This window comes from Chenopodium quinoa, unplaced genomic scaffold, assembly GCF_001683475.1.
Source record: "Chenopodium quinoa cultivar QQ74 unplaced genomic scaffold, ASM168347v1, whole genome shotgun sequence".
In the NCBI taxonomy this organism is placed as follows: Eukaryota; Viridiplantae; Streptophyta; class Magnoliopsida; order Caryophyllales; family Amaranthaceae; genus Chenopodium; species Chenopodium quinoa.
Window position 1 is genome coordinate 3,122,687 of NW_018742879.1, and position 24,883 is coordinate 3,147,569.

General features: G+C 33.9%; 2 protein-coding genes and 1 pseudogene across 2 annotated transcripts; all 3 read left to right on the forward strand.

Annotated features, from left to right (window-relative positions):
- Positions 1 to 1,381: 1,381 nt before the first annotated feature.
- LOC110726503 lies at positions 1,382 to 19,941 on the forward strand (annotated as a pseudogene).
- A 1,411-nt stretch (positions 19,942 to 21,352) lies between these two features.
- On the forward strand, positions 21,353 to 23,756 carry LOC110726504 (putative F-box protein PP2-B12). Its single transcript, XM_021905980.1, has 3 exons — positions 21,353 to 21,766; positions 22,716 to 22,807; positions 23,072 to 23,756. Exons 1-3 carry the CDS (start codon positions 21,473 to 21,475, stop codon positions 23,547 to 23,549), a joined length of 864 nt encoding a protein of 287 aa, XP_021761672.1. The 5' UTR covers positions 21,353 to 21,472; the 3' UTR covers positions 23,550 to 23,756.
- Positions 23,757 to 24,285: 529 nt separating this feature from the next.
- Positions 24,286 to 24,660, forward strand: LOC110726577 (protein PXR1-like). The gene has a single exon (XM_021906059.1). It carries the CDS (start codon positions 24,286 to 24,288, stop codon positions 24,658 to 24,660), a length of 375 nt encoding a protein of 124 aa, XP_021761751.1.
- Positions 24,661 to 24,883: the final 223 nt, after the last annotated feature.

The following is a 24,883-nucleotide window of genomic DNA, read 5'->3' on the forward strand; positions in this document are numbered from 1 at the left end:
CCACAAACACACAAACACGCCTTAACCACAACCATTACAAAACCACCTTGTTGCAGCCCCGCAACAACCTACTGTTGCCCAACCTTCAATAGCCCAGCAGCCACCCAAATCGCCACCACAAGAAGCTTGCCGCACCTCCTCCAGCACAACCACCCAATTACCCAAAAAAAAAAGTACAGAGGAAGTATATCAAATCAAAAAAATCATTTATAAATTAAATTAAATACAAGCAACTCACCTCCCTCAAGCAGCGACGTCGAAAACAACATTCCCCTCAAGCAGCGACGACGAGAACAACATTCCCCATAAGCAGCAACAACGAGAACATCATTGAGCTGAGATCAAGAAATTCTCAGTGGCGATCCAGACGACGACGACTCATATGAAGGACAACGACCACAAATCCATTGATGATTCAACAAAGATTAACCCAGAAATTGCTGTAAAATTGTTAGGCCGGGTTGATAGCAAAAAGTGAGGAATTGGCATGAATGAATTGGGGGAGGGGCATCAACGGCGCTGGAGCAGGGGAGGGGTTGGGCGCCGGCAGGGGGACTTGGGCTGGGCCTAGGGATTGCCGGAACGGTGGTGGTAATCGAAGGGGTTGCGTGGGCCTAGGGGGTTGTCGGTAACCTGGTGTTACGTGTGGGATTTTTTTTTTTTATTTATTTTTCAACCTATAGCGTGCTAACACATGTCACTGAAACCTAAAAAAAAAAAGGCTTTTTTAACAGGTTGCCGGTCACTTGGGACCATTTTGAGCGAATGACCCCTATAATTCGGGTTATTTAAAAATAATCCAAAATTGGGATTATTTTGAGCGAACGGACAAAAGTTGGGATTATTTTTAACAATTTTTCCTGAAATATTTCTAACTTTCCTACCACTTTATCTACAAAGGTTCATTTATAATCACTTGCATATGATAAGCAAATTGTTTATTTTCCCCAAATTTTAATAGATTACAGTGATTGTGAGAGCGGAAATTTTCTTTTCATTTTTAGTAAATTTGGGGTTAATTTTATTTACCCAAATAATGCTGATTTCAGTGATTGTGATAATTAATTTGCATGCTTCTACTTGGGAATATTGGGATTCTTTTATTAATTGTATAAGATGTATTAGACCTTAGTTAATTATTGTGCTGGGCTATATATTCCTTCAAGCCCATATGTATAGTAAATGCTTAGGTTGGATATCAAAACGTTACATTTATACAAAAGGCAGAGCTGTCACCTTACATGCTTTTTCACACCTTTCCTTTCAACGTTTTAAAAAACAAAAGAAGTTAAACGTGACTAGAGGGTTATATAACAAGCAAGCAAAGTCACATTGTCTCCCCAATCCCATTTCTCATTAAGTTTGTAACCCCAAAAAAAACATGCATCATATGAACTTAACAGATCTTCCTGTGGAATGTCTTTCACACATACTTTACATTGACAACACCGAAAGATGTTATCCGATCATCGGTGGTTTCGAGGCAGTTTTTATCTGCCTCGGAATCAAACTACGTTTGGGAGAAGTCCATTCCATCGGGTTGTGTTGAGCCTTTTGGTTTTGATGGACAAATTGACAAACTCGACTAATGAACGTTTTGAGTCTTTGGTGAATAAAGGGTTCAAGCAAAGTTCGTTCCGGAGTAGGAACTTGGATGCGGAGTAGCATTCTCTAAAAAGCCTCATGCAAATCTCACGTTCTAGTTTTAATTGTGAGCACTCAATAATATAAAGTCGGAAAGGAACTCAATGACTTATGTTATTAAGACTACTGGAATAAAAGTTATTTTTAAAAGATAATTTCTTAAGGGAAAAGATAATTTATAAAAGTTTTATCTAGTAATTTTATTTCGAATAAAGATAATTATCGAAGATAATTATCTAGTGGTTTTAATATAAATAATTAAATTATCTTTTCAAATAAAATCCTTTTTAAAATAAAATCTTTTTAAAACAAACTTTTGATAAAGTTAGCAAGCAGTTTTCTTTGTGAAAATCGCTGATCATACGTTTTATCATAGCTAATGTTTATCAAGTTGTTGAGATAGTGGATTAGTGAGATAAGGCTAGGAAACCTCCTTCTTGATCACCATCTGTCAAGATAACTCCACAAGTTGTTAGTGGGGTGTTGGCATGTGGACGTGATTATAGTGGAGGTTAATGACTAAGCCTTCTCTATAAATACTCATGCAAACTATCTCAGCAAAACACAACTCTTGAGCATAAAAATTCCAGTAGCCATCTAATAACATAAAGAGAGTTATTATCCTTCTTATATTCTTGAGTGCAATAGGTATTTGTAATCACAGATTGTATTGAAGCACTTTGGGGTTTGGGATTGTGAGTTTGTGTAAGTTGAGGTCAAGGAAGCTTCGCTGCTGAAGTCTTCTGTGAGAGTTGGGAACGAGTTCCTGATTTGTGGAACTTGTTAACGGGTTTGAATCTTCACTTGTAAAGAGCTTGATTACATAGTGGAAATTTAGAAAAGCCTATATCTTCTGTCGTCATTATTTCATTTAGTTAAATTCCGCAAAAGTTTTTAGATTTCATCTCAAATACAATTCACCCCCCCTCTTGTATTAGCCAGCTAGACTTTCAGTTGGTATCAGAGCAGGAACTCAGAGCACGCAGGCAACCCTGTTGAGTAAGTTCCTGGGAAAATGGCTTACACAGAGGAAAAGGAATTCGGGAGTACATCCATTCAAAGGCCTCCATACTTCAACGGCAAATATTATCCTTATTGGAAGGATAAGATGGAAATCTTTATCCAAGCAGAGAACTATCAGGTATGGCAGATTATACAAGTAGGAGATTACGAAATTACGAAAACGAATGCTAACAATGAGGTAATCCCTAAACCTATGGATGAATATAAAAAAACTGATTTCGAAAAACTAGAAATGAATGCTACTGATAAAAAGTTTTTAATTTGGGGACTTGGACCCGATGAACATACTCGTGTCAAAGGGTGCAAATCCGCAAAGGAAATTTGGGATCTTCTGGAAGTTACACATGAAGGAACGTCAGATGTTAAACGTTCCAAAATAGACATTCTTTTGTCTCAGTATAAGCGCTTTGAAATGGGAAACAAAGAATCCATTAAAGACATGTTTACTCGATTTAAAAGTATTACTAACGAACTAACGTGTCTTGGTAAGATAATTCCTATAGATGAGCAGGTCAGAAAGGTCTTAAGAAGTCTTCCAGACAATGACAGATGGAGAGCAAAGGTCCCAGCTGTGCAGGAATCAAAAGACTTCACCAAGTTCAATCTGGAACAGCTTGCGGGTTCCCTCATTACCCACGAGATCCAGTTGAACAACCGGACTCAGGAGACTGTCAAAAGTCAAGGGCTAGCACTAAGAGCTAATGAAGAATCCGAAGAGAAGTCTGACATTGATGAAGAAGAAGCTGCAATGTTGGTGAGAAGGCTGAAAAAATTCTACCGTAACAAAAAGTTTTTAGATAAGAAGAAAGGATACAGTAAAAGAAATCAGGAATCAAAGTCAAGTCTTCTTGTCACAAATGTGGAAGCACCAACCACTTCATCAAAGAGTGTCCATTATGGGAATCTGAGAAAGGCAAGGGAAAAGAAGCTGATCAAAATAGAAACTCCAAGCCTAACTTTTCTAAAACAAATTTCAGGAAAGCAATGATTTCCACGTGGGGAGAATCAAGTTCCGAAGAAGAGGAACAGGAACACACAGACGATGAAGTAGCAAATCTCTGTCTAATGGCAAAGCATGATGATGAGGTAGTCATTCAACCTAGTTATTTGAAATCTCTCTCAAAGGATAAGTTAATCTCTTTATTGTTAGAAACCTTAGATGAATATAAAGAATTATGTGCAAAACTAAGGCAAGCCGAAAAGGCAACTGGAATTTGTAGAGATCATGTTAAGTATCTGAATAGCTTAAGAAATGATGTTCAAGGCAGATTCTTTGAATTGTTAGATAAAAATATTATGCTAAAAGAATCCCTTGAAAGAGTCAAGAGTGAGAATATCATGCTGAATATTGAATTGACTCAATATAAAATGTTGTGTACTAACATTGATTCTTGCAGGTCTACTGAAGTTCCTTTAATCATGTTTAATAATGAACTAGAGCATGTTAAGAAAGAGATAAAGGATACTAATGATAAAAATGAGAAACTAGAAAAGGACCTAGAAATTGCAAGAAAAAGTAAAAATACAGCAAGCACGGGTGTTCCCAAGTGGGTAAAGGAAGCTCAGACAAAAAGAACAGAAGGTCTAGGCTATGTTCATAAGAAGAAGTCCACTGGAAAGAAAAAGAAGTATGTGAATTTACCTAGTGAGACCGTTTGTTCTTTTTGTGGTAAAAAGGAACATCGCAGTGAAGAATGTACTAAGAAAGCAAATCAGTACAATAAGAATGTGAACTATGTTTGGCAGAAGAAATCTGATTCAAATGTGTCAACACAGGAACCCATGAATGAAAGGGTTCCTGCTACTAACCCTTAATTTCTTTTGCAGGTCGCAGTGAGGGGGAACAACCAGTGGTACCTCGATAGCGGTTGTTCTAAGCACATGACAGAAGATGAATCCAAGTTTCTCTCACTGACGGCCTATACAGGGGGAACAGTGACCTTTGGAGACAATAAGAAAGGCAACATTGTTGCTGTTGGCAAAGTAGGAAGGTCAAGTTCCCATGCAATTAACAATGTATTTTTAGTCGAGGGTTTGAAGCATAATCTACTCAGTATTTCTCAGTTTTGTGATAAAGGAAACTTTGTAAGCTTTTCTTCTGAAAAATGCAAAATCATCAACAATAACACTGGAAAAATCGTTTTGGAAGGAACTCGTAAAGGGAACACGTATACCGTGGACCTTAACAAAGTTCCAAAATACAATCTATCTTGTTTAAGTGTTATTGAGGATGATCCACTTCTATGACATAAACGTTTTGGACATGCTAGTCTTTCATTGCTTGACAAATTAAGGTCAAAGGACTTGGTAATCGGACTACCTTCTATCAAGTTCCTAAATGACAAAATTTGTGAAGCCTGCATCAAAGGAAAGCATGTTCGATCATCGTTTAAATCAAAGAAAATGGTAAGCACCACAAAACCATTGGAACTCATTCATATGGATTTGTGTGGCCCAGTTAGAATTTCAGTCGGTGCAACTAATGAATCCTTGTGCAAGTACTTTGCCGATTTAATGAGCAGTGAGTTTGAGATGAGCATGATGGGGGAACTCAACTTCTTCCTTGGGCTCCAAATTAAGCAAACTAACGAAGGAATAATGATCCATCAGCAGAAATATGTGAAGGAGTTATTGAAAAAATACAGTATGGAAAGCACAAAGATAAACCACACTCCCATGGGAACAACCACAAGGTTGGACCAAGACCCCAAGGGAACTCGTGTGGACCAAACAAAATACAGAGGTATGATTGGTTCCTTGTTATATTTAACTGCTAGCAGACCTGACATTTCGTTTAGTGTAGGTCTTTGTGCAAGATTTCAATCGGATCCAAAGGAATCGCATCTAACAGCCGTCAAAAGGATTTTACGATACTTAAAAGGGACGGAAGACTTGTGTCTGTTCTATCCAAAAAGTGACTCGTTTGACCTAAGAGGATATGCTGATGCTAACTATGCAGGAGATTTAGTAAATCGTAAAAGCACGTCAGGTATGGTCCAATTCTTAGGCTCTTGCATGGTTTCTTGGAGTTCCAAGAAACAAAACATTGTTGCTTTATCCACTGCCGAAGCAGAATATGTGGCTGCTGCTGCATGTTGCTCTCAATTGTTATGGATAAAACAACAGTTGCGTGACTATGGCATCATTTTAGAGTGCGTTCCTATTCATTGTGATAACACAAGTGCCATTTGCATCTCTAAAGATCCAGTACAACACTCTAAAGTTAAGCATATACACGTAAGGCATCACTTTTTGAAAGATAATGTTGAAAAGGGATTAATTAAGGTAGATTTTATTTCTACTGAATGTCAAATTGCTGATATATTAACTAAGCCTTTAAGCAGAGACAAGTTTGAAAAGATGCGTGTGGAATTGGGGATGCTACGGCTAAAGTGATTTTTGTTTGGAACCCCTAAGGTAAAATCGGATGTAACTAACAATGCTATGCTCAATCTTGTGTGCATAACACAGCTGAAATTACCCAGGGGAAAGATTTGTGAAGTATTGAAAAGTCACTTATACATACTTTTAATATGTTAAAAATATTGAGCCATGTTATTTCAAGTTCCCTTTTCATCATTATTTATTCTCTGTATTATGATCACGTAAATTATTATCATAATTTACGATCAATTTGCACTTATCTATCTTTTTAAATTTTTTTTATCTGTTTTCCTTCTTGTTATTATCTTCTTTTTCCTTCCTTATTTTTTATTCTTATCTTTTTCCTTCCTTATTTTTTATTCTTATCTTTTTCCTTCCTTATTTTTTATGTTCAATTTTTTTCCTCATACAATTCAAAAATACAAAAATATTTTTTTCTTTCGTAAGATAAGGAGCTAATATATTCACTACTCCTTACTTTCCGTGTATTTTTTTTTTTATCTTTTACACATTCATCTTTTATTGTGATAAGTTTGAAAGTTGCAATTAATCCACCCTATTAAAATCCTACTACCTCTAAAACTACTCTACTACCTCACCATAAACCGTCACTTTTTCTCACCCTTCCCAATTAAACTCTTTTTCTTTAACACTCCACCCTCACCAATCACATCAAATTAACTTCTCCATACACCCTCATAAAAACCTGCCTCACTCTCTCTCCTTCCTATTCACACTATTCATCTTCTCCTTCCTTTCAACTCACCTTCATAACCATGAAAACCAACCTAAACTCAACACCGAAACCACCAAAAACCCGAATACCTCCTCCCAAACCTTCCTCTGCTGACGGCTCCCCTGAACCAGTCCTAATTGTCGTCGTTCACCCAAAAGCTCCACCAAAGAGAAAGGCTACAACCGTGAAAGGAGGCGAAAGGAAGAGGCGAAGCTCTCAAAAGTTTCCATCTTGGAACTACACTCACGGATATCACATCAATTATGACTGGTGTACGACAAGTAAGTTCTCCGAATTCACATCCTTAATTGATTATCAAGAATGGGTGCATTTGTTCCAAAATTGTTCTCACTATCCAATTTACCCTAAGCTTCTGTTTGAATTTAAAAATACTTTCAAACACAACAATGGTGTATGCACGGCTATTGTCAAAGAAACTTACATTCATTTTGATGTTGCATATTTAGGGAACTTGTTTCAAGTCCCCACCTCTGGCTATAGTTCGTACCTAAAACACAAACAAATTGTGCAAATTGGGCATTATGATGAGAATAGAATAATCAAATTTATAGGTGGAAACCCGAAAAGCAAGACTTCACATCATAACATACTCACTCCTCTTCACAAATTACTATTCAATTTCACATGGAGAGGCATTGTTCCCCGTTTGCAAAAACGAAGCACAGTATCCTTACTAGATGCAACCATCATCTTTTGTCTTGCTCGGAAAATAAAAATAAACTTTCCAAAACTGATGATTGAACATTTGGTTTTCTATGCTGCTAAAACTACTATTCCATATGGATCTCTCCTTACTGTGTTGTTTAAGTCTTTTGGGATTGATGTTGAAAGTGAGTCACCCACTTATATTAAACCTGAGAACATTCTTTCGGAGCAATCTTTGCTTCGCCTGAGCCTTAAACTTGAGAGTGGGATAATTACCTTCTTGACTAGAGGAGGAGAGGAGAAAAATGGTGGAAAAAGGGAAAACACAGGTTGTAGAGGGAGATACAAGTGAGTCAGAAGAGGAGGAAAGTGAATCTGAAAAAGAAGAAAGTAAAGAAAAAGGAGAGGAAGACAAAGAGGAAGAAGAAATTTCTGAGGGGGAAACACAGGAGGCAGAACCTGAGAAAGAAGAGGAGACTCAGAGTGAGGGGGAATCTAGTTCAGAAAGTGAGAGTCTTGACCTCTCTTTTAAAGGGGAACTCAGGAGGAGTAAGAGGAAAATTGTCAAACCTACTGTTTCTACTCTAAAGCCTGTGATTATTAAAGACATTAGTTCTTCAGATCACTCTGACCCTGATTTTACCCCTACACAAGTTCCTTTTGCTTCCGAGCCATCTTCTGTTCATGACTCCTCCCCCCCCAAAACAAGCTAAACCCTCTTCCACTCCTGTTTCACCTCCAAAACAGACTTCTCCCTCTCCCTCCTCAGCTTTTCCTACATCACAGCCTACAGGCTTTGCTGCCTTCTCTGGAACAAATGCTTCTATTTTTGATATTCAACAGGTGAAAGCAGAAATGGAGCAGCTGATAAAGATAGTGAGCACAAAGCTGGAGGAAATGGCAAAGCAGCTGACTTCTCTTCAACGCCAAGTGCAGGCTGTGGCAGACACTCAGGCAACTAGTTTTACTGGGATGGAGAACAAGGTTGATGCTGCTGAGAAGAACATACTACACAGCACTCAGGAGATATTGGAGACGATTAACAGGGTGGCTTTTGAAGAAGTGGAGGAAGCTTCTAATGACCCAATAAACCCAGCTGATGAACCTACCTATTCCCCATAATTGCAATTTCGAACTTGTTACTTTTAATTTCTTTTGCTTTTGCTTGTTTCATTTGGATTTCAGTTTGTAATGCTTAACTCTTGCTACTCTTTCCTGCTTTTGATTTTCGTCTATGGGAACTTGGCTCGTATTTTTCATATGATTGTGTGTGTTTGCTGATAATTTAGTACCTAACTTATTTTTGCCTTGCATTATTTGAGCTCACTATTCCCTACGTAGTCTAGTGGGAGTATAGCAAAATGTTTTTTTTTTCATCTTTTGATAATACCAAAAGGGGGAAAAAGACAAACTTCATGGCGGCTAAGGTGTTTACCAAGGAACTCACACATCGAAGGTACAAACTTTTGCTAAGTTCAGTTAACTCAATAAAGTCCTAGTAATCTAAGTTTTTAAAGTCTTTGTTAATTTTTCTTTTGCTCAGTCTTTTTAAAATAAATACTTTTTAGTATTTTTCTAAGTTCTTTAATTACTCTGTTTGTTTTTTTGTTTTCATGTTTTGCTTTAAATTTTTGTTGCATGCCTGGATGATTTTATTTACCTAAGTTTGTCATCATCAAAAAGGGGGAATATGTTGAGCCTTTTGGTTTTGATGGACAAATTGACAAACTCGACTAATGAACGTTTTGAGTCTTTGGTGAATAAAGGGTTCAAGCAAAGTTCGTTCCGGAGTAGGAACTTGGATGCGGAGTAGCATTCTCTAAAAAGCCTCATGCAAATCTCACGTTCTAGTTTTAATTGTGAGCACTCAATAATATAAAGTCGGAAAGGAACTCAATGACTTATGTTATTAAGACTACTGGAATAAAAGTTATTTTTAAAAGATAATTTCTTAAGGGAAAAGATAATTTATAAAAGTTTTATCTAGTAATTTTATTTCGAATAAAGATAATTATCGAAGATAATTATCTAGTGGTTTTAATATAAATAATTAAATTATCTTTTCAAATAAAATCCTTTTTAAAATAAAATCTTTTTAAAACAAACTTTTGATAAAGTTAGCAAGCAGTTTTCTTTGTGAAAATCGCTGATCATACGTTTTATCATAGCTAATGTTTATCAAGTTGTTGAGATAGTGGATTAGTGAGATAAGGCTAGGAAACCTCCTTCTTGATCACCATCTGTCAAGATAACTCCACAAGTTGTTAGTGGGGTGTTGGCATGTGGACGTGATTATAGTGGAGGTTAATGACTAAGCCTTCTCTATAAATACTCATGCAAACTATCTCAGCAAAACACAACTCTTGAGCATAAAAATTCCAGTAGCCATCTAATAACATAAAGAGAGTTATTATCCTTCTTATATTCTTGAGTGCAATAGGTATTTGTAATCACAGATTGTATTGAAGCACTTTGGGGTTTGGGATTGTGAGTTTGTGTAAGTTGAGGTCAAGGAAGCTTCGCTGCTGAAGTCTTCTGTGAGAGTTGGGAACGAGTTCCTGATTTGTGGAACTTGTTAACGGGTTTGAATCTTCACTTGTAAAGAGCTTGATTACATAGTGGAAATTTAGAAAAGCCTATATCTTCTGTCGTCATTATTTCATTTAGTTAAATTCCGCAAAAGTTTTTAGATTTCATCTCAAATACAATTCACCCCCCCTCTTGTATTAGCCAGTTAGACTTTCAGATTGTGATGACTTCATATCTCAATCATCAACCCCAATTGATGAACAAATATTAAAAAGCAAGAAGGATCTCTTTTTATATCTTTGCCAGAATCCTATACTCTTGAACAACAATACTCAGGTCGGTAATCCTCTCATTTTTATACACATAACACATCTATTTGTTGACCCAAGTGTTTAATTTACACTCATTAATATAAGTGAGAAAAATCAATCGAGTCTCGTAAAAAAGGCTGTCTTATGAAATGAGTAACATTAATAAATTATTATGAGATCGCTCCAAGTGAGTCTTATTTAGTTAATTAGGACTTAATTTACTACAATAAATAATGTAACACACTAACACGGTTTAATTAAACCTTATCATGCACAACAAGAACTCTAGCAGAATAATTGGTGAAAATTATTTAACTTGAATGGAGTACAAGTGAGATACATGCAGAGTATAAATCACATTCCCTCCAGATTCCAAACAAAATTTGCTTCAATCGTTACCAACTACTGAATATCACTATATATGTGCAAAATTTAATATGCGTAACATTATCACGAAATATATGGGGATTTATTTCTGCTGTCAAATTTAATAATAATAATATTCAAAAACTAATAATAATAAACAAAAAATATCACTAATTCATACATTGTAAATAATACAAAGTAAGAAAAAAGAACAAAATAGACACTTTTTTTTATTTAACAATTCCAAAAGCTTTAAAGAACTCGATCAAATCCCTCAAGGTAAATTGGACAATCAAAATTGAATTTTTTAAAAATTGGATTGGATTAGATTGGACTTTTTTTTAAAGAAAATTTAAAATCGGATCAAATCGAATTAAAGGGGTTTGGATCTAATAAATCAAAAAAACCGAATTCTTTCTACAAATCAAAAATTAATTTGAAGTTAATTAAAATTAGTGACATTGCATGCACAGAAAGCACAACAAGCTAGCTAACCAAATTAAACATCTTAATTAAATCCTCCCTAAGGTATTATGAAGCAATGTAGGGCATCCAATTTTTGATAAATTGTATATTTTTTTTAATTCCATTATTACAAAATTAGAGCAATATATTGACATGAAAAAATTGGATGTTTATTGAAATCAGGTTTCAGGTTGGATCCATATTATCAAAATTTAATTTGGATTGATCGAATTGGATTGAATTTTAACTTTTTAAAATTCCTTCAAGGATTCTCATTTTTTTTTTTAAAATATTAGTTGCAATAAGAAACCGATTGTTTTAAATAGCCAGTTATTATGATATCCATAGAATTAATAAATGAAGTAAAAAATTTTAGTGAAGATACTATATCTTTATCTCGTTCTCAAAAACATACTTTTTAGATATAGTGACTAAAAAAAAATTTAGGGTTAGTTACGATAAGAGACTGGTCATTTCAAATAACCGGTTGTTTTTGATATCCATTGAAGTGATAAAAGGACTAATTAAAGAATGAAATTTCTTTAACATTTCAAAATATACACCCATTTATAATAGATAGTTGTTGTCTTATCTGTATTGTTTATACTCGCATTAAAATAGAATCAATATTTCTAGAACAATACTATATTAATTTAAGAATTTAATTTGCCAAAATATTAAATTATTAAATGATAGATACTATTTTTATTTTTATTTTTATTTTTTAAAGAAAATGATAAATACTATAAAATTAGGGCAAGAGACAATAATTTTTTTAAGGGTTAATTGCAATAAGAGAGCAGTGATTTCAAATTTGTGTTGTTTCCTACTAGCTAGTTGTTGGCTTGTTACACCATAATTTGTGTTTTTTCCTACTACTTGGTAAAATATTCATGTTAAATTATGGCTATTATGCTGTATTATTTAGAGCTTTGCCTTGGACTACTGTACTGGGAAGAAAATCTTCATGCTTGGTGCCAGGAAGTTGAAGATTGTTAAATTATGGCTATATCACTTTTTGAAAGATAATGTTGAAAAGGGATTAATTAAGGTAGATTTTATTTCTACTGAATGTCAAATTGCTGATATATTAACTAAGCCTTTAAGCAGAGACAAGTTTGAAAAGATGCGTGTGGAATTGGGGATGCTACGGCTAAAGTGATTTTTGTTTGGAACCCCTAAGGTAAAATCGGATGTAACTAACAATGCTATGCTCAATCTTGTGTGCATAACACAGCTGAAATTACCCAGGGGAAAGATTTGTGAAGTATTGAAAAGTCACTTATACATACTTTTAATATGTTAAAAATATTGAGCCATGTTATTTCAAGTTCCCTTTTCATCATTATTTATTCTCTGTATTATGATCACGTAAATTATTATCATAATTTACGATCAATTTGCACTTATCTATCTTTTTAAATTTTTTTTATCTGTTTTCCTTCTTGTTATTATCTTCTTTTTCCTTCCTTATTTTTTATTCTTATCTTTTTCCTTCCTTATTTTTTATTCTTATCTTTTTCCTTCCTTATTTTTTATGTTCAATTTTTTTCCTCATACAATTCAAAAATACAAAAATATTTTTTTCTTTCGTAAGATAAGGAGCTAATATATTCACTACTCCTTACTTTCCGTGTATTTTTTTTTTATCTTTTACACATTCATCTTTTATTGTGATAAGTTTGAAAGTTGCAATTAATCCACCCTATTAAAATCCTACTACCTCTAAAACTACTCTACTACCTCACCATAAACCGTCACTTTTTCTCACCCTTCCCAATTAAACTCTTTTTCTTTAACACTCCACCCTCACCAATCACATCAAATTAACTTCTCCATACACCCTCATAAAAACCTGCCTCACTCTCTCTCCTTCCTATTCACACTATTCATCTTCTCCTTCCTTTCAACTCACCTTCATAACCATGAAAACCAACCTAAACTCAACACCGAAACCACCAAAAACCCGAATACCTCCTCCCAAACCTTCCTCTGCTGACGGCTCCCCTGAACCAGTCCTAATTGTCGTCGTTCACCCAAAAGCTCCACCAAAGAGAAAGGCTACAACCGTGAAAGGAGGCGAAAGGAAGAGGCGAAGCTCTCAAAAGTTTCCATCTTGGAACTACACTCACGGATATCACATCAATTATGACTGGTGTACGACAAGTAAGTTCTCCGAATTCACATCCTTAATTGATTATCAAGAATGGGTGCATTTGTTCCAAAATTGTTCTCACTATCCAATTTACCCTAAGCTTCTGTTTGAATTTAAAAATACTTTCAAACACAACAATGGTGTATGCACGGCTATTGTCAAAGAAACTTACATTCATTTTGATGTTGCATATTTAGGGAACTTGTTTCAAGTCCCCACCTCTGGCTATAGTTCGTACCTAAAACACAAACAAATTGTGCAAATTGGGCATTATGATGAGAATAGAATAATCAAATTTATAGGTGGAAACCCGAAAAGCAAGACTTCACATCATAACATACTCACTCCTCTTCACAAATTACTATTCAATTTCACATGGAGAGGCATTGTTCCCCGTTTGCAAAAACGAAGCACAGTATCCTTACTAGATGCAACCATCATCTTTTGTCTTGCTCGGAAAATAAAAATAAACTTTCCAAAACTGATGATTGAACATTTGGTTTTCTATGCTGCTAAAACTACTATTCCATATGGATCTCTCCTTACTGTGTTGTTTAAGTCTTTTGGGATTGATGTTGAAAGTGAGTCACCCACTTATATTAAACCTGAGAACATTCTTTCGGAGCAATCTTTGCTTCGCCTGAGCCTTAAACTTGAGAGTGGGATAATTACCTTCTTGACTAGAGGAGGAGAGGAGAAAAATGGTGGAAAAAGGGAAAACACAGGTTGTAGAGGGAGATACAAGTGAGTCAGAAGAGGAGGAAAGTGAATCTGAAAAAGAAGAAAGTAAAGAAAAAGGAGAGGAAGACAAAGAGGAAGAAGAAATTTCTGAGGGGGAAACACAGGAGGCAGAACCTGAGAAAGAAGAGGAGACTCAGAGTGAGGGGGAATCTAGTTCAGAAAGTGAGAGTCTTGACCTCTCTTTTAAAGGGGAACTCAGGAGGAGTAAGAGGAAAATTGTCAAACCTACTGTTTCTACTCTAAAGCCTGTGATTATTAAAGACATTAGTTCTTCAGATCACTCTGACCCTGATTTTACCCCTACACAAGTTCCTTTTGCTTCCGAGCCATCTTCTGTTCATGACTCCTCCCCCCCCAAAACAAGCTAAACCCTCTTCCACTCCTGTTTCACCTCCAAAACAGACTTCTCCCTCTCCCTCCTCAGCTTTTCCTACATCACAGCCTACAGGCTTTGCTGCCTTCTCTGGAACAAATGCTTCTATTTTTGATATTCAACAGGTGAAAGCAGAAATGGAGCAGCTGATAAAGATAGTGAGCACAAAGCTGGAGGAAATGGCAAAGCAGCTGACTTCTCTTCAACGCCAAGTGCAGGCTGTGGCAGACACTCAGGCAACTAGTTTTACTGGGATGGAGAACAAGGTTGATGCTGCTGAGAAGAACATACTACACAGCACTCAGGAGATATTGGAGACGATTAACAGGGTGGCTTTTGAAGAAGTGGAGGAAGCTTCTAATGACCCAATAAACCCAGCTGATGAACCTACCTATTCCCCATAATTGCAATTTCGAACTTGTTACTTTTAATTTCTTTTGCTTTTGCTTGTTTCATTTGGATTTCAGTTTGTAATGCTTAACTCTTGCTACTCTTTCCTGCTTTTGATTTTCGTCTATGGGAACTTGGCTCGTATTTTTCATATGATTGTGTGTGTTTGCTGATAATTTAGTACCTAACTTATTTTTGCCTTGCATTATTTGAGCTCACTATTCCCTACGTAGTCTAGTGGGAGTATAGCAAAATGTTTTTTTTTTCATCTTTTGATAATACCAAAAGGGGGAAAAAGACAAACTTCATGGCGGCTAAGGTGTTTACCAAGGAACTCACACATCGAAGGTACAAACTTTTGCTAAGTTCAGTTAACTCAATAAAGTCCTAGTAATCTAAGTTTTTAAAGTCTTTGTTAATTTTTCTTTTGCTCAGTCTTTTTAAAATAAATACTTTTTAGTATTTTTCTAAGTTCTTTAATTACTCTGTTTGTTTTTTTGTTTTCATGTTTTGCTTTAAATTTTTGTTGCATGCCTGGATGATTTTATTTACCTAAGTTTGTCATCATCAAAAAGGGGGAATATGTTGAGCCTTTTGGTTTTGATGGACAAATTGACAAACTCGACTAATGAACGTTTTGAGTCTTTGGTGAATAAAGGGTTCAAGCAAAGTTCGTTCCGGAGTAGGAACTTGGATGCGGAGTAGCATTCTCTAAAAAGCCTCATGCAAATCTCACGTTCTAGTTTTAATTGTGAGCACTCAATAATATAAAGTCGGAAAGGAACTCAATGACTTATGTTATTAAGACTACTGGAATAAAAGTTATTTTTAAAAGATAATTTCTTAAGGGAAAAGATAATTTATAAAAGTTTTATCTAGTAATTTTATTTCGAATAAAGATAATTATCGAAGATAATTATCTAGTGGTTTTAATATAAATAATTAAATTATCTTTTCAAATAAAATCCTTTTTAAAATAAAATCTTTTTAAAACAAACTTTTGATAAAGTTAGCAAGCAGTTTTCTTTGTGAAAATCGCTGATCATACGTTTTATCATAGCTAATGTTTATCAAGTTGTTGAGATAGTGGATTAGTGAGATAAGGCTAGGAAACCTCCTTCTTGATCACCATCTGTCAAGATAACTCCACAAGTTGTTAGTGGGGTGTTGGCATGTGGACGTGATTATAGTGGAGGTTAATGACTAAGCCTTCTCTATAAATACTCATGCAAACTATCTCAGCAAAACACAACTCTTGAGCATAAAAATTCCAGTAGCCATCTAATAACATAAAGAGAGTTATTATCCTTCTTATATTCTTGAGTGCAATAGGTATTTGTAATCACAGATTGTATTGAAGCACTTTGGGGTTTGGGATTGTGAGTTTGTGTAAGTTGAGGTCAAGGAAGCTTCGCTGCTGAAGTCTTCTGTGAGAGTTGGGAACGAGTTCCTGATTTGTGGAACTTGTTAACGGGTTTGAATCTTCACTTGTAAAGAGCTTGATTACATAGTGGAAATTTAGAAAAGCCTATATCTTCTGTCGTCATTATTTCATTTAGTTAAATTCCGCAAAAGTTTTTAGATTTCATCTCAAATACAATTCACCCCCCCTCTTGTATTAGCCAGTTAGACTTTCAGATTGTGATGACTTCATATCTCAATCATCAACCCCAATTGATGAACAAATATTAAAAAGCAAGAAGGATCTCTTTTTATATCTTTGCCAGAATCCTATACTCTTGAACAACAATACTCAGGTCGGTAATCCTCTCATTTTTATACACATAACACATCTATTTGTTGACCCAAGTGTTTAATTTACACTCATTAATATAAGTGAGAAAAATCAATCGAGTCTCGTAAAAAAGGCTGTCTTATGAAATGAGTAACATTAATAAATTATTATGAGATCGCTCCAAGTGAGTCTTATTTAGTTAATTAGGACTTAATTTACTACAATAAATAATGTAACACACTAACACGGTTTAATTAAACCTTATCATGCACAACAAGAACTCTAGCAGAATAATTGGTGAAAATTATTTAACTTGAATGGAGTACAAGTGAGATACATGCAGAGTATAAATCACATTCCCTCCAGATTCCAAACAAAATTTGCTTCAATCGTTACCAACTACTGAATATCACTATATATGTGCAAAATTTAATATGCGTAACATTATCACGAAATATATGGGGATTTATTTCTGCTGTCAAATTTAATAATAATAATATTCAAAAACTAATAATAATAAACAAAAAATATCACTAATTCATACATTGTAAATAATACAAAGTAAGAAAAAAGAACAAAATAGACACTTTTTTTTATTTAACAATTCCAAAAGCTTTAAAGAACTCGATCAAATCCCTCAAGGTAAATTGGACAATCAAAATTGAATTTTTTAAAAATTGGATTGGATTAGATTGGACTTTTTTTTAAAGAAAATTTAAAATCGGATCAAATCGAATTAAAGGGGTTTGGATCTAATAAATCAAAAAACCGAATTCTTTCTACAAATCAAAAATTAATTTGAAGTTAATTAAAATTAGTGACATTGCATGCACAGAAAGCACAACAAGCTAGCTAACCAAATTAAACATCTTAATTAAATCCTCCCTAAGGTATTATGAAGCAATGTAGGGCATCCAATTTTTGATAAATTGTATATTTTTTTAATTCCATTATTACAAAATTAGAGCAATATATTGACATGAAAAAATTGGATGTTTATTGAAATCAGGTTTCAGGTTGGATCCATATTATCAAAATTTAATTTGGATTGATCGAATTGGATTGAATTTTAACTTTTTAAAATTCCTTCAAGGATTCTCATTTTTTTTTTAAAATATTAGTTGCAATAAGAAACCGATTGTTTTAAATAGCCAGTTATTATGATATCCATAGAATTAATAAATGAAGTAAAAAATTTTAGTGAAGATACTATATCTTTATCTCGTTCTCAAAAACATACTTTTTAGATATAGTGACTAAAAAAAAATTTAGGGTTAGTTACGATAAGAGACTGGTCATTTCAAATAACCGGTTGTTTTTGATATCCATTGAAGTGATAAAAGGACTAATTAAAGAATGAAATTTCTTTAACATTTCAAAATATACACCCATTTATAATAGATAGTTGTTGTCTTATCTGTATTGTTTATACTCGCATTAAAATAGAATCAATATTTCTAGAACAATACTATATTAATTTAAGAATTTAATTTGCCAAAATATTAAATTATTAAATGATAGATACTATTTTTATTTTTATTTTTATTTTTTAAAGAAAATGATAAATACTATAAAATTAGGGCAAGAGACAATAATTTTTTTAAGGGTTAATTGCAATAAGAGAGCAGTGATTTCAAATTTGTGTTGTTTCCTACTAGCTAGTTGTTGGCTTGTTACACCATAATTTGTGTTTTTTCCTACTACTTGGTAAAATATTCATGTTAAATTATGGCTATTATGCTGTATTATTTAGAGCTTTGCCTTGGACTACTGTACTGGGAAGAAAATCTTCATGCTTGGTGCCAGGAAGTTGAAGATTGCTTGGGGAGACACCCGTATTTACTGGAGCTGGAAATACATGCCTGAATCAAGGTTTTTCTTTCTTTCTACATATTAAATCTATAGTCAGTTTTCTATGTACGTACAATCAACCAGTTGTACTTTGTTATACTTTCCTCATTCTTTTTACACTATTCACGCACATTCCTTTTATTATTATTATTATTATTATTATTTTGTGAATTTTATATTAGATAAAAGTATTCTTATTTGAGATTTTGTTATATTTATCTCGACTTTCATAATATATATCAACTTGTTATAATTTTTACTAAAATACAACTTAAAATATTTAAGTTATAAAATGTGCGTTGACATGCATGAAATAATAATAATAATAATATAATGTGATTGTACCTTGTGAGCACGTGCATACGTGCATATGCAAAATTGTATGATCTTGTTTTTTTTTTTTTGAATAGGTATGATCTTGTTTTACGTTATAAGGTACAATCGGTTGAATAATTGAAGATAATAAATATAACACTATTGGTATGGTACTATGCAAGATTTTAGATAATTTAGAAAGTTATCACACTTAAACTAAATCCCTAAAATAAATAAATAAAATAAGAACAAGTTCAACTATATCAATATATTGAGAGATTTGTTACATACATCCTTAATGAAAATTGTAGGTTCCCAGAGGTTGCATCACTGATCACCGTATGTTGGCTAGACATAAGTGGAAAATTCCACGCCAAATACCTGTCGTCAAACACAACTTATGGTGTGTACTTTGTGTACAAGGAGCATCCTGCTATCGACCGTTGCTACGGCTTTGAACGTACACCCGTCGAGGCGTCTGTGGTCGAGGCTGATGAAGAAGAGCCATCCATTGATGATAATGAACATCCCATCAAGAATTTCTACCTCAAGGTAGCGTCGTATACGAGAGCTTTGTCCGAACATTACCCGACTCAGCGAAATGATGGATGGCTAGAGGTAGAGATGAGCAGGTATCATGTTGGTGAAAATGCTTTGAATGAAAGGCAAGTCTTGGAGATGAGGATTAAGCAGACTAAACATCTTATTTGGAAGAGTGGAATTATTGTTTATGGCTTTGAGCTTCGTCCTTTGGATTCATTATTAGCTTAGTTGCATGAAGTGTTGGTTGGTTCGTATGTGGTACATTAATAATATCATTATCATCACCGTTTTTATTACTTCATGTTTTTCTTTTCTTTTTTAATTTTTACTTTGTTTGATGATGTGATGATAATATGACGTTGGGTTGAGATATTATGGAACATGTATTGGGTTTTGGTTTTTAAAATTGTGATTGTTCTTTATCAATTCATCGTTTTTAAATGAAAAAAACTTGGTTATGCGCAAGCTAGGTTGTGTAGGCCCACTGTCTACGAATCAGCCAATTTGTATTGATAATGTCATGTCAAGTCTGGCTCATACTAATTTTATAGCCGGTTTCAAAGAAGAATTAAAAACTAATTTTATAGCCCAATCAACATATCATGCTGCCACACTAGTTAATACTGTGTGATGATACAATATTTAATTTAATTTATAAATGATTTTTTTGATTTGATATACTCCCTCTGTACTAATTTTTTTGCCCCATTACAAATAAATGGGTCAAATTTTAAAAACTTTGACCATAAGTTCTCTTTAAGAAATAATTTAACTGATTATTGAAAATCAAAATATGACCATTTTGTAGAAGAGATTGAAGAACGTAAGGAAGGATGGGATGACAATTAAATTGAAGTAGAAGAGGGGCCTAAAGGTAGAAAATTTAACCGATTTGTTAGTTTGATGGTGCTAGTTAAACTTTATAAGAAACCTTGGAGGTTTAATTCAAAAAAAATAAGTTAATGGGGGTATGTATTTTTCAAAAAGCCCCAACTATTTGGGGTTCTTTACAAAATTTTCTAATTTTTACGCATATAGAAATGAAGTTATGTACATTTTAAAAAACGTCTTGGAAAGTTGGAAATCGTAAAAAGTCAAATGATACAAAAAAAATAAGGACAGAGAAAGTATGTCAATATCAATATCAATTACAGAGAACTTTATAAGACAATTTTGATTTTCAAGGTTGAACTTTGGTCATTAGATTAAGCGCATATAAATATATACTCCAATCTGATTCATAATGATTGCAACACTTTACAGGCACATATACCGATGCACAACTTTGACCTTTAATATTTATAATTATATATAACTAAAAAGTATAAAAGCTTGATCTAATGAAAATATATATTACCTCCGTTTCATATTATTTCCGTTTCATATTATTTGCAACGATTAGACATTTTTCCTCTCTACTTTATGTCAAATCGTTACAAATAATATGAAACGGAGGTAATATAAAGGCTAGTCCAAAAATATATTACATGACAATATATGTTTTTTATAATTGATAAAAAATAGAGTCAAAGTAAACATGTGAATAGTGTAAAAGTCAAAATATTGCGATTATTTCGAAACGAAGGGAGTATTATGTATGTTTAAACAGTGCATTCACACCTTGTAGCCGGCTAACACACACCCAAACATTGACATGTAACCCCTAACCGATTAAACGTGACCGACCGAGTAACCCCAGCTACATATAAAACTTTATGTTCACCAAAATTGTAGTGTAGTTGTCAAAACTATTCATCTTTGTCAAAATAATAAAATAAAACTATTCATCAAAACTGTTGTATTTAAGCCTTAGGGACCACATACAAGATACAACTATTTCATGTGTACCTTTTTTAACTAATGAATTACGTTAGTTGATTAGTCAAATCGACAAATTTGGTCGTTGGTTAATTATGGATGGGTTTAAAGCTAAACTCTGAAGACACCCCAAAAAAAAAAAAAAAAAAAGTGTACCCGAGATGAGTTTTGAGGTGTGGAGGCCCAAAACTCGGTGTTTTAGAGTGCAGGAAGCCAAAAAAAAAAAAAAAAAAAAATAGTAACAAGTGGTGGTGGGGCCCACTTGCTACTGTTCATCAACGTGATGTTGTTGAGGAAATTTTTCCTCACTGGTTAGTGGTCTAAGAGCAATAAAATAGACTTGGTTCATTTATTCCCTCTTTCCTTAACTTCTGTTCTTATTAATCCCCTAAAAAAAAGTAAAAAAAACCCCAAAAAACTTTAAAACATGTCTTTGTCAACTACAAACTTCATAGACTTACCTGAAGAATGTCTTTCGCAAATCCTTTCATTAACGACGCCTACCGATGTCATCCGATCATCGGCGGTGTCAAAGCAGTTTTTATCCGCCTCGGAATCCAATTTTGCTTGGGAGAAGTTTATTCCCTTGAATTGTGATCGCTTCATCGAACACTCGTCCCCACAACTTGTACGTGATCAACAACAACAAATTGTTTCGAAAAAAGAACTCTATTTTCGACTCTGCCGATCTCCTATACTCTTGAACAATGATTGCTCTAAGGTAATCACTAATCTTTTTGCAATTTTGCTATATAATAGATTTGAATACCTGAATATTTGGATTTTTAATTTCTGTATATGATTATTAATAATTAGATTTCGGCTTCTTGATTGGTCTTTGTCTAAGGTAGCAATTTAATATTAAATTATACTTGTATATAAATTTCTAAAAAAACAATTTTATCACGATGTTAATAGATAGTTTCCCCATTTTTTTTATAGTTGAAACAGTTTTCTAAAATAGAAATGTCACAGTAGTTACAACACACAAAAAAGAGGTTTTTATGGTAAAAATTATACTATTACCTTTATATAAAGCTCATGACCCACTTGATTATACTCTTAATAACCTCTTAAACCCATTTTAAATGTATTGTTACTATTATATCATGTAAGGTCTACTTTTCTTAAATATCGTGATAAAGTGTATGTTGCAGCTATAATTTTGACTATTACATATGGATAAAGAGGATCATGTATTTCCAAATTATTGAATCGGTAAGAGTAGTAAGTTTTAGGTTGAAACCACTAAACTAAACGATTATATCAGGTAAGGTCCACTTTTTTTAAATATCGTGATAAAGTGTATGTTACAACTATAATTTTGACTATTACATATAAATAAAGAGGATCATGTATTTCCAAATCATTGAACTGGTAAGAGTTGTAAGTTTTAGGTTTAAACCACTAAACTAAACTACTTGCAAATTTGTAATCATAGTCAGTCAAGTGGGGACGTGGGGTATCCATCCAACAAAACTTAATTAATATTCCGTACTTGATGTTATTATTTTCCAACACGTTTATTAGGAAAATAAAATACTCTGTAATGTATATACGTAGTAGCCCGCTTAAAATCAAAGGTACTCCATTGTTTAGTAACATACTGATATACTCATTACATGTTAATTTTTGGCTGCATAACATAGAGCTTTCCCTTGGATTTATAGACTGGAAAGAAATCCTACATGCTTGGTGCAAGGGCTCTGGAAATAGCCTGGGGAGGCACCCCTCAACACTGGAAATATGTACCGGAATCGAGGTTTCTCTTCTTCTCTTTCTAGTTTCTACAAACGCAAATACAAAATAATTCTTGACACACTGTATATGAATGCGCATATATAGTATAAGAGTGCATTGTATTCACCTAATTTTAACTTGCCTAATTTAACTGAATTTATCTAAATTTATTTTAATCGTATGTAAATTGTACGTTCTTCAGTATACAACTACTCCGTAAATATGTTAATGTATGATCACTCTTAGATGAAGTGCCTCTTGATGGAACTGCATCATCTTTTTGTAGGTCCTTAGAGATTGTTGAGCTCTATACAGACTATGATGAATGTTGTCTAGAAATAAAAGGAAGAATACACACCAAATTCCTATCGCCTGATACAACATACGCCATGTATTTTGTGTTCAAGACAGATGCAGATGACAATCATGCTTATAGATTTGAACATATACCAGTTATGGTGTCTGTATTTGCAAATTCTGAAGAAGGGTTGTCAAAACATTACAACCATCATAGAGCCGTCTTTAAGAAATTCTATCTGAAGGCATCAGGACGAAGTTTGTGTAGACATCCTGATGAGCTTCCAGAAGAAAGAGCTGATGGATGGATGGAGATTGAGATGGGCATATTCCAAGTTGATTCTAGTGTTGAGGCTGCGGATGAACAGATGGTCTTGGAGATGACACTGAATGAGGTTCAAGGCATTGGTTGGAAGAGTGGTCTTATTGTTCGAGGCATTGAACTCTGGCCTTTGATACATACATGAGTAGAAGTTTACAATTAAGGGGGCGTTTGGTTCGTAAAATGATATGGGGTACGGTTAGAATCAGAAATGAAATCATAATGTTGTGGGTTTAGAACTTGACTCTTGCTATATGTTTGGGTTGATTTAAGAATCAAGTACAAAGTACTTTTTGTTTTCTTTATTTGATACCTAAAAGTGTTGGTATGAATAAAACCCACTTTCCTTTAAGCTTTCAAACCCCATACATAGGGGGTTTGATTGAGGTAGAATTCTTAAAATCATAAATCAATCACAAAGTATTGGGAGTTTAAACCATTCTAAACCCATATTGCATACCTAGACTCCGTGAACCAAGCACCCCTAAGAATAGAATGTCGTTAACAGTAGAACATTGTGATAAAAAGAAAGGACCCAAATCTTATTAAAAATAGTACAATTAAAAGAATTTGTGATACTGTCGTATCCTTAAGCCCTTTATTATTTTGCCAACAAGAAGATTGACCAAATTGCATTCCACAATGTACTTCAAAGTCCAAACCAATGGGCATTCACATTTTCAGGAAAAAAACTTCTTTTAAGGCCATTGATTAATTTGTACTTCATGAAAAGCTAAAAATAGGTGTAAGCCTATAGAAAGAATAACAATTTCTACATAATAAACAAGAGGCTTTTTATTTTGAATCTAATTCCAAAGAAAAAATAAATCAACTAAAGGAAAATTTACAGAATTATATCATATACTTTTTTTTTCATAATCATGAAAGGAACAGAGGAGGAGATTAAGCAAAAGCACCAAGACGGGGAGGGAAAAGAATGTGAGAAAGTCGAAGAAAAAGTCGAAGAGAAAGTTAAGGAAAAGAAGAAGAAAGACAAGGAAAGCAAGGAAAAAGGTGAAGGTGATAATAATCATGAACACAGCAAAGAAAAGGGTGGTGGAAAAGAGAAGAAGAAAAAGAACCCTGAAGATAAGAAGGATCCATCAAAACTTAAGCTCAAGCTCGAAAAAATCGACACTAAGATGCGCGATCTGGCGGCTAAGAGAGAGGAGATCCTGAAATCCATTGAAGAAGCTGAAAAGAATGCAGTTGCTAACCCAAACAAGGAAGATGATCCTGATCTCAAACAAGACTAAATTAAAAATGAGTTACCCCCTAAAGCTGACAATTTTTGAAATATGTCTTATATTCTCCCCTTCAACTATCAAATAGCACTTGTATAATAATATAATGTATCTATACTGCACAGAAATTTTCAGTGACATCTAATGATAATATTAATAAAATTGCCGATCCTCGAGCGAAACCCCAGCCCAGGCTAGCATGATGCCTGCCATTGTCCCTCTATATTTTTCCACC